The sequence below is a fragment of the Penicillium alfredii genome (assembly GCF_028826965.1).
Source record: "Penicillium alfredii strain IBT 34128 chromosome Unknown utg000005l_segment0_segment0, whole genome shotgun sequence".
Taxonomy (NCBI): domain Eukaryota; kingdom Fungi; phylum Ascomycota; class Eurotiomycetes; order Eurotiales; family Aspergillaceae; genus Penicillium; species Penicillium alfredii.
In genome coordinates this window covers 2,116,158-2,130,350 of record NW_026622702.1, presented here as the reverse complement: position 1 = coordinate 2,130,350, position 14,193 = coordinate 2,116,158, and the positions used below count along the sequence as shown (strand labels likewise).

At 50.5% G+C, this 14,193-nt stretch overlaps 7 protein-coding genes across 7 annotated transcripts; 3 read left to right on the top strand and 4 right to left on the bottom strand.

Moving 5' to 3' along the window:
* Positions 1–1,054: 1,054 nt before the first annotated feature.
* On the bottom strand, positions 1,055–1,567 carry NUU61_004222 (MAPEG family protein; the record flags this gene model as incomplete). The annotated part of the gene is made up of 1 exon (XM_056654804.1): positions 1,055–1,567. The coding sequence occupies one exon, from the start codon at positions 1,565–1,567 to the stop codon at positions 1,055–1,057; it is 513 nt and encodes a 170-aa protein (XP_056512831.1).
* An 832-nt stretch (positions 1,568–2,399) lies between these two features.
* NUU61_004221 (putative pyruvate formate lyase activating enzyme) lies at positions 2,400–3,618 on the top strand (the record flags this gene model as incomplete). The annotated part of the gene is made up of 2 exons (XM_056654803.1): positions 2,400–2,798; positions 2,893–3,618. 2 exons carry the CDS (start codon positions 2,400–2,402, stop codon positions 3,616–3,618), a joined length of 1,125 nt encoding a protein of 374 aa, XP_056512830.1.
* A 199-nt stretch (positions 3,619–3,817) lies between these two features.
* On the top strand, positions 3,818–5,226 carry NUU61_004220 (DUF92 domain-containing protein; the record flags this gene model as incomplete). Its single annotated transcript, XM_056654802.1, has 4 exons — positions 3,818–4,003; positions 4,130–4,350; positions 4,459–4,822; positions 4,897–5,226. The coding sequence occupies 4 exons, from the start codon at positions 3,818–3,820 to the stop codon at positions 5,224–5,226; spliced, it is 1,101 nt and encodes a 366-aa protein (XP_056512829.1).
* A 767-nt stretch (positions 5,227–5,993) lies between these two features.
* NUU61_004219 (inositol phosphorylceramide synthase regulatory subunit KEI1) lies at positions 5,994–6,983 on the bottom strand (the record flags this gene model as incomplete). Its single annotated transcript, XM_056654801.1, has 1 exon — positions 5,994–6,983. The coding sequence occupies one exon, from the start codon at positions 6,981–6,983 to the stop codon at positions 5,994–5,996; it is 990 nt and encodes a 329-aa protein (XP_056512828.1).
* Positions 6,984–9,233: 2,250 nt separating this feature from the next.
* Positions 9,234–11,170, top strand: NUU61_004218 (acyclic terpene utilization AtuA family protein; the record flags this gene model as incomplete). The annotated part of the gene is made up of 3 exons (XM_056654800.1): positions 9,234–9,870; positions 9,926–10,537; positions 10,590–11,170. Coding segments are annotated over 3 exons (1,830 nt in total), but the record flags the coding sequence as incomplete, so codon positions are not given.
* A 668-nt stretch (positions 11,171–11,838) lies between these two features.
* NUU61_004217 (uncharacterized protein) lies at positions 11,839–12,255 on the bottom strand (the record flags this gene model as incomplete). Its single annotated transcript, XM_056654799.1, has 2 exons — positions 11,839–12,078; positions 12,118–12,255. The coding sequence occupies 2 exons, from the start codon at positions 12,253–12,255 to the stop codon at positions 11,839–11,841; spliced, it is 378 nt and encodes a 125-aa protein (XP_056512826.1).
* An 888-nt stretch (positions 12,256–13,143) lies between these two features.
* NUU61_004216 (Rab family GTPase YPT6) lies at positions 13,144–14,076 on the bottom strand (the record flags this gene model as incomplete). Its single annotated transcript, XM_056654798.1, has 5 exons — positions 13,144–13,202; positions 13,270–13,672; positions 13,754–13,842; positions 13,940–13,965; positions 14,024–14,076. The coding sequence occupies 5 exons, from the start codon at positions 14,074–14,076 to the stop codon at positions 13,144–13,146; spliced, it is 630 nt and encodes a 209-aa protein (XP_056512825.1).
* Positions 14,077–14,193: the final 117 nt, after the last annotated feature.

Below are 14,193 nucleotides of genomic sequence, written 5' to 3'. Positions count from 1 at the left end.
CCTGTACATACTATAGCTGCAAAGATAGTATATTATATGCGAGAGAGGCTTAGGGCCACTCTGTAGGTAGTTATAGGACCTCACTTAGTAGCGATCCTATATAAAGGGCTTATCGCTAGGATCAAGCGAGACAAGTAATTAGCTTCGTGAATATAGGACCCTACTTACTGCTTCTAAATATTTTTGATTGCCGAATCTACACTACCTGCTACTTAACTAGCTTACCTACGGTGTCCTAACACCCCTGGAGTTTTCATCTTTATCTACCTCTGTATACAACGAAGGCTGTGCTGCTGCTATAGAGAACTGATATCAGTAGACCAATATAGTTCTAGGTTGTAATTCACTATAGCTCCTGCTCTTTATTGCCATATCAATTTGTCATCGGCATCTGTCCTTAGCTAGCCCTACCCAAGCTCACGCGGACCTCCCGTGGCTTTAATATGTATACAATAAAGGATAACGCATCTATTTGTATTATAGACAGCCCGCCAAATCGGTTGTTGCCCATGTAACCTAACTTCTAGGGAGTATTCTAGAAGCTAAACCACTGCGCCAGGAGCAAAATACTAGGATTATATACGGAGCACTGCCCGTCACAGCTTAGACGAATTCTCCCCGGCATCAAGTTGTCTATCCCACTTATTGAGTATTGTTTTTGTGACTGATAACCTTCCTTTTTTATTATGCTATTCTCTAGGTGTGTACCATAAAGAATGTTTCGAAAGACTGGTTGATTTCTCCTAGACCAAGTTTATTGAATGCATCGTGCCTCTTACTCGAAATATATGGAAGCCCTGGGAGGTCGACGGGCTTATTTATTGTTGGGCTGGGGTGCATTAACACCATGAAGGCGGTTTAGGGCGCTTAGTAGGCGCGGATAGAGCATTTCTAGTTGCGAAGATCAAGATGGCTAGAGCTACACTTCAGCGCTTTCAAGCAGACAAGCTCTTTTTTGGTGATTTCTATTTTATATTCCTAGCAATATAACAATAATATGCTAACCTAAGAATAAGAACAAAAGGGACCACCTATTATATACAAAGAAGAAAGTTCAAGAAGTTTCCTGTGAATTCAGAAGCTTCCCAGCCCTCCATAGCATGAACAAACAACTCAGATTACCCCACCACCACACTAGCCCGCGGACCTGGCTCCACCGAGGACAACCGACAAGGATATATACCGCACTATAGCAGAGCCGCGCAATTGTATAAGAGAAAGAAGCAGCATTGATCATCTGCGTAGGAACACCCGCATGCGAAGCGAACAGCACGCTCGCAACCAGCAGCGTGAAATTCTCGACGGAGTTCGCATGCGCGGCTTCATTACGCTTGAGCATATCGAGCTGTTTACGCGTCAGCTTCCCATCGCGCACGGCCGCCTCGCCGTATTTCGCGATATCTTCGCGCGGCGACGCCTGGTGGTCGATACCATACCACTGTTTCAGGGTATGCGAGGAGAGAATGCCGTAGGCGTAGATAAAGTGGAAGCCCAGGAAGGCGGGGCCGTAGTTAGGAATAGATGTTGAGGCAGCGCGAAGGCCGATGGCTGTGAGGAGGGAGCTCATAGTGGATGGTGTTGTGAGGGTTTGTAGTTGACGTTTTGTTTTAAGGATTCGAGATTCGAGGTTACAGACAAGTTGGGTGGCCTAACGAGGGGTGAGATCTCGCCTCATCTACCAGCTCCAAGCCTCAACGCGGAGCTGCTCTCGCTCACCAGATGGGAAATTTTACATTGGTAACGGGTAAGAACAAAAATTTTATTTATATCAATCTTTCCTAAACTAGTTAGGAGAAGAGGGTATATAGGCCCCTAAGATGAAAAAATATCTACCCCTATTCATGTTGATCCTTAAAATACAATATCAACAAAACTTAATGAATTGACTTTAGATATTAAAGACATTCTGTCATTGGCGTCCAAATTTTGCAAGGCCATCCAAGGACAAGCTCCAATTCAGGCAACAATCCGCACTAACAAGAGGGGCATAGAGGTCGCAAGTGTATAGGCGATTCATGTAAGATATAGTACTTCATGTCATACCATCGTTACGGGGGAAAAGGGCTCTATTCTTAGAACGAGGTAATCTATGGCCTAGCTAACTATAGGTTACGGTAGTATATAGTAATATATAGTAGGGTAAAGTAGGGTATCATAATAGATAATAGTAGATAATAATAAAATTTAATAACAGATAAACTAGCATCGCGATACCTTTGTTCTTCTCGATGTGAACCTTCAGTGATGTTGACATCATAGCTTGGATAAGCCGATAGAGCGATTGGCCTCGGCCTGGAGATTTCTCTCTTAACCATCATCTCCTTGACACATTGAGACACTCTCTTTTTCTGGTTTGCGGGAACAGATTCAGGGGCAGAGATGGCAGGACCACTATCAACATGACCATGTTCACCAGATCAACACCGCGACTCTTGTCCTTGTCCCGTCAACTCTTCCGTTTGCGCGGCCCATCGCCAATCCCCAAGCGCTTCCTTGGGATACCGTCCGCTTTTCTGTTAGATGAGTACATCCCACGATACCAGCTCCTGACCTCGGTTGATGCAGCCAAGAAGCGATCGCTGGCTTATGCGCATTTACGCGAGTGCAACCTGTGCCCGCGCCAGTGCGGGGTCAATCGCTATGAGACGACGGGCATGTGTCTGATTGGGGCCGAGTCGGCCAAGGTCAATGTGATTGCGCCACATCGCGGCGAGGAGCCGTGTATCCAGGGATACCATGGAAGTGGGTCGGTGTTTTTCTCGGGGTGCAGTCTCCGATGTGTCTTTTGCCAGAACCATGTATGGGTGACCCTTGTTTATTTTATGTGCTTTACTTGCTATCTTACAGAAAGGCGTTGGATAGGGTTGGGTATCCAGGCTGATCAATCAATAGGATATCGCCCACCAGCGCAACGGATTCGACCTTACCCCCGAAGAACTCGCTGAGTGGTATGTCAAGCTGCAGCAGATCGGCAAAGTTCACAATATCAACCTCGTCACGCCGGAGCATGTCGTGCCGCAGGTGGCACTCTCTATCTTGACGGCGCGCGATATGGGTCTCCGCCTCCCGATCCTGTATAATACCTCGTCGTTTGACTCGCTAGACTCGCTCCGGCTGCTTGACGGGCTGGTCGATATCTATCTGCCAGACTTCAAGGTATGGCGAAGCAGTACATCCAAGCGTCTCCTGAAGGCAGACGACTACACCTCTACGGCGATGGAGAGCATCAAGGAGATGCACCGTCAAGTCGGGGACCTCTCGTTCACCTCGGATGGTATCGCCAAGAAGGGGGTTCTGCTGCGGCATCTGGTCATGCCGGGGAAGGAAGACGAGGGTCGAGAGATTATGCGCTGGCTTGCGGAAAATGTGTCGCGCGATCTCTACGTGCATATCATGGAGCAGTACCACCCCGATGCGCATGTGGGGAAGAAGCGGAGGGTCACACGCAAAGTGCGCTTCGGAGAGAGTGATAGCACTTCGCCCCCGGAAGAGGTCCGCTATGCCGAAATCAACCGCGCTGTGCGGGATGAAGAACTCGGCTCGGTGCGAGATGCTGCGGCTACGGCTGGGCTGTGGCGGTTCTGCGAGGTCAACGAGCAGAGCGCCTTCCACCTATGATATACCTTTTTAATATCCACAATCAAGAAATTATACCTTTTCTATTCCTTGGTTCTTGTATTTTGTAAGTTATAGTCCGATGGTTGGTTCATGGAGGTGTCATGTGATGTGCGCTGTTGTGGCTCCACCAAAGCTCCGAAGCTCTTCCACATTAAACACATCCCGAAGTGATGCAGCCAGAGCATCAGCTCGTCCCAATATGAAACCTATCATCGGCATCCCTCTCGTCGTCGGGCTGGTCTACCGCGCCTGGTCCCGCCGTTCCCTGACTCCCGTGGGACTTGTCGCTGCCGCTGCCACGGCCACCATCCACGCGCTGCACCCGTGGTCGACCCCGCTTGCGTTACTGGCGGTATTCTATTTCGGCGGGGCAAAGGTCACGAAGGTAAGTATCTCAAATTGTCTAATTCGTTTCTGATTCTTGCGGAAAGAAGATCTGCCAGCTCTACCTCCGGCACTTGTTCACACCGTCCAGGATTTACCACGGCTAACACGGGCGAGTTGTCACTAGGTCAAACATGAGGTCAAGGCGCATTTGACCCTCTCAGCAACTGGTACAGAGGGCGGCGAAGGTCCGCGTAATCACATCCAGGTACTGGCAAACTCCGTCGTCAGCACGGTCTTGATACTGGCCCATCTCGCTGTGCTGGGCAGACCGACTGCGACCGAGGCCGGGTCGTGTTTCTCGTTGGGGGAGAGGGCAGCAGATATCCTGGTCGTGGGGATTGTGGCGTAAGTCAAACTGAGACTTCTAATTATGCCCTCGCCTCCCTTCTTACCGATCTCCTGTTGTTGTTCTCCCTGTATTGTATGGCTCACACCCCCACTACCATCATACAGAAACTACGCCGCCGTCGCCGCAGATACCTTCTCCTCGGAACTGGGTATCCTGTCCACATCCAAGCCCCGTCTCGTTACCTCCCTCACCTTCCGCGAGGTCCCGCCCGGCACGAATGGCGGCGTCACTGCGACAGGTCTGGCCGCGGGTCTACTAGGCTCGTTCACAGTCGCCCTAACCTCGGGCCTGCTGTTACCATTCTGTCCCGGGTCCTCAGGACTTTCGGACCGCGTGCTTTGGACAGTCGCCGTGACGTTGTGGGGTGTGCTGGGGAGTGTATTGGACAGTGTGCTGGGAGGGTTATTGCAAGCCAGTGTCGTGGATAAGCGGAGCGGAAAGGTTGTGGAGGGGAGCGGTGGCCGAAAGGTATGAGGAGCTGACGCTCTGTCCACCATACAACCTTGCTTAAGTTTTGTTATTGACTTGATTTCCTCTTGCAGGTCCTCATCCACCCCGCCTCTACGAAACCTACCCCCACCTCCAACGGTACGACCCACTCTGCTGATACTACCGGCAGCACACAGATCCGCAACACCGAGGCGGTGGCTAATGCGGCTACAATGCGTGGTAGCCGTGTGACGGGAACCTCGGTGGGATCGCAGCTGGGTCGTGCACACAAGGAGAGCAATGAGAGTCGGCGGTTGGAGAGCGGGCACGATTGGTTGGATAATAACGAAGTCAACCTGCTGATGGCGGCGACGATGAGTCTGGGGGCTATGGGGGTTGCGCAGTGGGTTTGGGGTGTGGATGTGCGCGAGGCGTGGGTGTAAATGATGAACTTGGATCTATAAGTCTCCTACGGATTTTGGGTTTAAATCGATGGCATCTACATCAGAGAAATAGACTCAACGAAAATTCATGCCCGAGAATACCATGAACCAACCACCAAGGTAAGGAAGAAAGAATCCAAGAACATTGCATGGGTGTCTCGTTATCTAGCCAAATCTGTACCCAAGTGTCCCTTCAGTCTCAAGATTATATGCCATGGCAAGATCAAAGCCCCAGAGCGCCGAGAAAATGAGACGAACTCCCATATCAAATCAATGTACATGTCCCAGACGCCAGAGCCATAGATGCGATGCCACATCCGAGGATAGCGGCCAGCACCCTGGTAACCAAGCCAGGACCGGTCCCCAATCCAGGTGTCTCAACTCCATGGCGATGGAAAAGGTCCAAAACGCCATTGTCAGAACCAAAAACAAGAAACCATAGCCACTGTCAACATGCACAGCTTCAATTCCAACATGAAATAAAATTTGTCGCCCATATATAGATAGAGCAATAAAAGTGGGTGGACTGCCCGGTGGCAGTCTCGAAGCGAAGCTCTTAGCGATTGGCTCTTCGCTGTCGTCGGTTGGCGAAACGATAGGACGGTCTCGAAGACCACGGTGAGAGGAGATCCTCTCGGCTGGTTGCGCGCGGCCAGCCAGGGAGTTCAACGCGAAGGATGATCCCGAGACATTGTTCGGCTCGGGCGCTGCGCAAGAACCGTTAATCCACGGGGAGCAACAGGTGTTGACAAGTAGAAAATCGCTGTTTATCTTTGCTCCGTCCAGTCTTGCATCTTGACGTTCATGCCCGGGGCATGCTCGTGGATCGGTTGCTGAGCGGCAGCCGAGCGAACAACCGACCGAGACGGCTGCGGGGGGCCCGTTCCTGATCGACGGCGTCGCTCACGCTCCAAAGGGCCCGGCAGCTCCGAGTTGTTGCCGCTGTTGTTGGTGCGGTTGCGGAATTTGTGGCCCATGCCATTCATCCAGCTCCCGTCTTCATCTTCACCAAGCCAGTAGTTACGGCCGATGCTGATCATGACCCGGCCTAGTTTGCCTTGCCATCCTTGGCCATCGGGGCTATAGGGAGAGAAGGGCTCACGGTCGATGTCAGCCATGCTGGCCACCGAGGCATTACGGCTGTGGGTCGGGAGTTGTGTGTGACGGGGGAGGGCGATCCAGAGGCGAAGGGTCTGGCGGGCAAAGGCAAGCATCACCAGGACAAAGTAGGCGCGCATCATCCACAGCAGCGTGATGAAAATGATACTCTGGAAACTCTCGGGTTGGAGGACGGCGTTGCTGAGATGGTCGGCGCTACGGGGCGGGTGGGCGACGAAGTTGTTGCCCTCCTTGGTGTTCTGAATCTCAACGTAGGCAGCGTCATATTTGGGGCTGGTGAAGCCGGCAGTCTGCTCGATCGTCTCCTTGCCGGGGCTGGAGGTGGCGGCGCTACCGTCATATTGCTGTGACACCAAGACGAACCAAGTCACGCCAAAAGCAGCCGTGTAGGCGGCGTTGACCAAACTGTCGATTAAATACAGCCAGGCAAGGGTGAGACACTGCAGGGGCGATTGTTTGCGGATGTGCGGGAAGAGGAGGGTGGCGAGGCCGAGGGCGACGAGGGAGTACAAGTACATAGACAGTTGCACGGGCGAAAGGTGGTAGCCGGTCAACAGAGCCAGCAGGCCATACAGGCCACTGATTTTGTTTAGTAGCAGCGACAACGTGATAAGTGAAGCGCCTGTTTCCAGGCTCATCATGTAGAGAAAGGTCTGAAGTCACGAGGTCGGATTAGCAGGGACTCGCCAGGCAGACACAGTGACACCCTCACCTCTGGCCGCGGAATGCGAAAGAAGCGCATCCTGAATGACAAACACGATATCCACAGAGAAATCCAAAGCAGAGAGGGACCAAATGGGCCAAAAAGGTCGAACAGGTGAAGCTGGAAAAAGGCAAGTGGCCCAGGGGCGCGCCATTCCGGGAGATCCGCCAGCGCCGATCGCTGCCCGATTCAACGGTGATGATTTTACATCATTTCAACACTTCACGATGTTCTTGAAACTATTCTACTATACACTCTGGAATCAAATGTTCTCACACGGCTGATCTTCAGCCTTGCTTTCTTCCTCAGTGGAATCGCCAAACAATGTTCCCACCTCCTCCAGCGACAGCCCTTTGGTCTCGAACAAAAACCACATCACCGGGGTGTCTACTAGCGGCACTACTACAAAAACCAGGTAGTATTTCCATCCAACCTGGTCAAATCCTACAGGGGCAGTCTCCGTGTAGACTATTGAAAGCAAAAGACCAGCCCAAAACTCGAGATTTTCAAGGGCAAGTCTCCTTACTCAACGTCATTGCAAACAGGCCCATGATGCATGCTGCAATCCCCTGGGTTCGGAGTTTCATGGGGGAAAGCTCCGCACAATACATGCAACTGATGGCATCGACGCACGATCCATAAAATGTCACAAAGACAAACAGGAACAGCACCCCGAACCCATTACCCATACGGTTAGGGGTGCCGCTGTATTCGGCCACCATCGCGGCTTCACAGGCCACCGAAAGGGCACATCCCACTTTGATCAGTGGAGTTAGTGAAGACGCAAGAAATTGTGGCGGGAGAACGTATATACCGATCCAATTTTGGAAGAACAACTCACGTATCCAGTGACAATCAGAAACCCATGCGACCCCACCATCCTCCCCCGACTTGACGGTGGAGATACCTCGGACTGATACAAAGGAATCAGTGTAGTAATCATACTCGATCTGATCCCGGATACAAATCAAGGAGGTCTGCACTTTTAATAACATCCATTGAAAGCGAGGAAATCTCACCCGACTCCGTTGAAGAACCTGCCCACCAGCAACATGGCAATATGGACCGCGGCTGCTTGGATGATGGCAGAAATAATGCAAATAGCACAGGTCATTTGAATGGCCGCTCGTCTGCCCACTTTATCGACCAGCCACGCGACAATCCCACATCCTAAATACCGCCCGTTTAGAAGATACCTTGGATGGCTGTGCCGAGGGATAGTCTCTTGGTCGGGGATTTACAACCAGTCCCATGACTCACTGCCAATAATACTTGTCGTATAGCTTGCTCGCGGGCCAGTTGAGCTCAGATCAAAGTATGTGAAGAAAGAATCGAGACCTTGGAAAGTCCCCATGATCGAGTTGTTGAAGCCATAGGTCAGAGAGCCCAAGCCGACAAAAAAGACAATAATAATGTTATAGCCGTTGACCGTGTCGCTCTTCATTATGGATAGGTTAAATAGGGCACTAGTTCAGTGTTTAGTGTGAAAAACAAAACATCTAGCGGAATAATTTACCCATGCGCCAACAGGTGAAATATATAATATGATATTACTGGGTTTCAAAGAGAAGATATAGAGGTTGCTAGTGCTTTTGTTCTAATATATCGATGGTTCAACAGATCAAGAAAGTACCTTTCTGGGCCGGAGTTTTTGATATCGCAGGACTCTATGTCCGTCTAGAAGCAAATGTCAATTGAACTTCAACGATCTATAACATATCCTCTTAGAGAACTGATTGAAAAGTTTAACGGCCAAATAAGTCGCGACAAAACCCCGTCTCTCCTCAAGTCTGTATTTTAACTACATTGAATAGCTCAGAATAATAATAATAATAATAAAGAAATACAGCCATGACTCGCGCGACCTTTGTCTTGCCTCTGTGGGGTTTAGAGATCATGACATACAAAAGAATATCGTGAAAACCATGATTCAAACCATAATACAACTAGCCACCTTAGAGAAGACAAGAGAAAATCTTCAAATACATGAGATAGATGCGCGCATTGTTGCAAAGACATACAAGGCCCCCTCGTTTTCTCGGCGTCTTCGGAGATTTTTCGCTAGCCGAGGGAAATGGATCTGCCCCATAGCAATGAAACACCGACATCGGGCACCACTACAGTATATATTTCAACGCAGGATCCTCATACGGGTTCTGGAAGAACAAAGTGACTTGCTCAAGTCATTAAAATGGCACCTCGCCCTCTTCGCATTGGCAACGTCTCCGGTGCCACGGGCGACAGCCCAACGGCCATGAGCCGCATGGCTCGCGACGGCAACGTCGACGTGATCGTCGGCGACTGGCTGTCGGAGATGAACATTGCTTGGAATGCAATTACGAAAAGTCAAGACCCCGAACTGGGATATGAGCCCGGGTTTTTGACCCAGTTAGAGGGCTGCCTCGATCTGATCCTCGAGCGAAAAATCAAAGTGATCACCAACGCAGGCGCGCTCAACACGCCGTCCTTGGCACAGGAGGTGCAGGATCTTTGCCGCCATCGTGGATTCGAGAATGTCGTCGTGGCGAGTGTGCTGGGTGACGATATTTCTGCTCTCATTACCGACCCGTCGCAGAGGGCCGAGCTAAAGATGCAGCATCTTGATCACCCCGAATGGTCAGTCGATGGGTGGAGTCTCGAGCCGCATTGTGGTGTTGCTTATATTGGCTCCTGGGGGATTGTGGAGGCACTGAAAAATGACGCCCAGATTGTGATCTGTGGCCGAGTGACCGATGCTTCACCAGTCATTGGGGCTGCCGCCTGGTGGCATAGCTGGGAGAAAGACAATTGGGAGGCTTTGGCCGGGTCGTTGGTGGCAGGGCGTAAGGATCTCTTCGCTGGAATTCTGTTAGTATCATAGTCACTGACAGACGGCAGATCTCATCGAATGCGGGCCATACGTGACGGGCGCCAACTTCTCGGGCTTCAAGGCTTTCTTGTCTGACCTTGTCGATTTGGGGTTTCCAATCGCCGAGATTTCAAGCGATGGGACATGCGTGATTACCAAATGCGATCGGCATGCTGGCCATGTCACCAAGCACAACACCATCGCCCAGCTGCTGTATGAGCTCCAAGGTGAGCTGTATCTCAACCCGGATGTGGTGGCAGACCTGCGCGATATTGCCATCGAAGAAGAGAGTCGCAACAGAGTTCGCGTCACTGGGGTCAAAGGGAAGCCTCCCCCATCTACTACCAAGGCGATGGTCGCTGCCCCGGGTGGGTACCAAGCTGAGGCTACTTTCTATATCAACGGGCTCGATGTTGATGAGAAGGTGCAGATGATGCGCCAGCAACTTGCTGATGCATTTCGCAACAATGCATTCACCAAGTTTTCTGTCGAGCTCTACGGATCGCCTCTTATCAACCCGGAAAGCCAACAGGCTGGAACAGTTTCGTTGCGTGTTTTTGCTCAGGCAAGACGCAAGGAAGATATCTCTGGGCCTAAATTCAAGGTTCCGATCTATGCCTTGAGAATGCAGAGCTATCCTGGTAAGAATAATCCTATACTCATCCAAGAATACAAGGCTAATGACAATGTCAGGTTACCATATGAACCTGGATTTTCGCACCATGGACCCAAAGCCGTTCATGGAGATTTTCCCTGCAACGATTCCCCTGAGTATTCTCGACCACAAGACTATTCTCTCAAATGGTAAAGAAGTGGTTATCCTGCCACCGTCATCAACAGCATCCTACCCAGTCCAGCGGCCATCCTACGAGACATCGTCGCCTGTGCCTCTCTCCGAATTTGGCTCCACAACTCTCGCACCACTTGGAAGGATTGTGCATGCCCGTTCCGGCGACAAGGCAGATAATTCAAACGTGGGATTTTTTGTTCGTCACGAGGATGAATATCCATGGCTGCAATCTTTCTTGACCATCTCAAAACTAAAGGAGCTCTTTGGCTCTGACTGGAAGCTCAACGGTCATGGCCAGGAGCCGAAGATTGAACGGTGCGAGTTCCCCAAGATCCTTGCCGTGCATTTCCGCGTCTTGGACTTTCTCGGCGGCGGCATTGCTAGCTCGAGCCGCATTGATGGACTGGGCAAAGGTATTGGAGAGTTTCTACGTAGTCGGGTTGTTCCAATTCCAGTCGATTTTATAGAAAGAGAGCGAATTTGATAGTGCGGATGCTTCAGCCAAACTAGTGCATCTATGTTATATTTTGGTTATAATTTTTTCATGTCTTTTATGATGTCGTTCATGACCTGGAAAAGCTTTTTTTAACTCGAATATCTAATTAATGCTTTCGGGTATAGAGAATAGAGATACTGTAGGGACTTGAAAGTATGCATCCATCCATGGATGGATTTGCGTGTCCTCGCTTGCACTCGGTGCCTTGCCATATTAGTACTTCCTCGATTTCGGACACCGGGATGGCGTGGTTGCTAATGGCCGAGGGCGCTTCTTTGCTGGGGTTCTGATGCCCCCACCATCGCAGCTGGGACAGAGGTTAGTGCTTATCGAGTCTTGGGCCCCTGTTCAGGTTAATAGTTGACTATACCCAATCGACAAATACTCCTCGGCCGACAATGCCTCCGCGCTCGCACATGTCTACTCGTTAGAGTCTGGTTAGTCTCCAGTTCTTCTCTCGACACAAAACAACTTAATGTGGATGCCATTCCCCGGGTTTGCCAGAGCCTCCTTCATACTGAGGCCGTCAAAGAAGAGTCCCTCCTTTTGAATATTCCACTGTGATTGCATGGTCAGCTGGCTCTTTCCATGTATTCAATCCCGGCATAGCAAGCAAGTAAGTAAATGAAACGAGAACATACATGCTGCAGACTATCCTATTGCGAGCTGCTCTGCATATTGACACTGATCTCATCATCTAGCCTAATAAAGCGCTGAGATGTCATATCCTTGACGTGATGGTGAATAGGGATCCGGCCAAACCCAGGGAATTCGAGGTTCTCCATAAGCCAGTAAAGCTGGACATGTTGCCCGAACTTGACTTCCTTCGACACCTCTAGCACCACCGAAGGTGTCAAGAGATTGAGTGCTGGATTTTTGAGGTCAGCAGACAGGAACTTCCAAAGCATATCATCCAGCGCACTTCAAATCCATACTTCCGCGTTCATCTTTCTTTCCATCGCAATCGAAAAATCCCCATAGACTACCCTGGGGCTGTCATAGAACAGATGGCAGCTCTCAAAAGGAGGGAAAGTGTAGCCGATGTCGGGAGAGGTGTTCTTGGTCGATGCCATGGTTGTGGTAGTAATGTATCACGATGTTTCGGAATAGTTTTGTCAACCTCCCTAGCTCGTCTCGGATTTTTGTTTATTATGTCTTTCCAACCAAGCGAGGTACAGAAACATCATGGCATTTTAAAGCTCCTCGTCCTTTGCGGCGTTGGTGGGTCAGCCTCCCCAGGGAGAGAAGCGAGATAATGGCCGACCTCGGTAAGTTGGCCGAGGTGGTCATAGCATGGAGTAACCTTGTTCATTCCCGTGAGTCCTATTGGACCGCTGGGGATCGCTGGCTCGATGATCTTCGTACCGAGAAACCGAAGATGCCGGGATCGAACACTATTTGGAGAGATTGATTTGCATCTTACGGAGCATGAGGTGGGTTATCCGCTAATCTTAGCACTTCAAATAGACATTAGACTGACTGAACGACCTGAAAAAAACTCCTAGAAAAAAGATTCGAAAACAGGATCTAGGCGAGAATGGTGAACTGGGGCCTGTGAAGGATCAATCTACTCGCCATGATTTCGCCCGGAGAATCCTACAAGCTTGTACCGCTGCAGCTACCTCTAAAGTGGCCATGTTGTACAGTGTCATCGATTATAGCATATCAGACACATTAAGTTATCGGTGGACCCTCCAGAAGGGACTCCATAGAAGCAACTTTGCACTGCAACCACAGAAACAATACGGCGCGAGACGGGGAATCAAAACGCCCTTTTCGAAAGCACCACACAAGCAAAGAAACGATAAACCGCATTCGGTATTGAAAGATCTAGACACGCTATTCACTCGAGCAACCGGAAATGAGGAAAGGAAACATGTACATCTTTAAGAGTCGATAATCATGGACGCACTCTCCGTTCATCCGGGAGAGGCGTGTAAGCAGAGGGGAGCGTATGAAATTTAGCAGGCACAGCCATCGTTGTTGGTCGTCTCCTTGGGGCTAATGTTCACATCGATCACTGGAGACAAAGAAAAACTTGGTCAGCATTCCGAGTGATGTTGCACTGCAGTGCGGATTGGACGTACTCGTGTTCTCCCCCTGCTTGGCCTCGCCCTCCATACCGGGCAGAGCCTGGGCGATTCTGCGGAACAGTTGCTTCACATTGTGTCCCACCTTGGCGCTGGTTTCGATGAACATCAATCCGTTCTTCTTGGCTTCCTCCTCACCCTGCGCCGTGGTGACTTCGCGCTTATCGTTCAAGTCGGTCTTGTTACCCACCAGCACAATGATCACATCGTTGCCACGCTCTCCGCGCACATCATCGATCCATTTCCGGGTGTTCTGGAAGGACTTGGCGTTCGAAATATCATAGACCACAACGGCAACACTCGAGTCTCGGATATAAGAGGGGATCAGCGAACGGAATCGCTCCTGGCCGGCGGTATCCCACAGCTGTAGGCGAACGGTGCGGTCTTCAAGGTACATAGTCTGCGAAAAATAGTCAGTCCGGCTCCCCCACAGATATGCCAACAATCCGCCTTAGTCGAGTCGCGTGGCTAAGTGGCGTACCTTGGACAAAAAGTCGATGCCAATTGTGGCCTGGTATGTGTTGTCGAATGAGTCGTACATGAAACGGGTAATCAAAGAAGTTTTTCCAACTGCAATGCGATGTCAGGCTCTAGGTTCTCGAGTTCATGGCTTTATCGCCCCTATTCGTAGTGTATGAGGTGTCCAGTTGCAGGAAGGTAGTCGTACCACTTTGTTCGCCCAGAAATACCAACCTACCCATCAAGTCAATAACGCTGCTTGCAAATCGATCAGCACGAATTAAACACTCACTTGAACTTTTTCAGGGGGTTCGAATACGACCCTACCCCGGAGGAGGAAGCCATGGCGAGGGTGTGAACACGGGGTGGATCAGGGGTAGTGCACCGCAGAGAAGTAGCGAAGAGTTGCCAAACAATCAAGCGACCAAGGAGATTCACTCAAACACCAAATATACGCGAGAG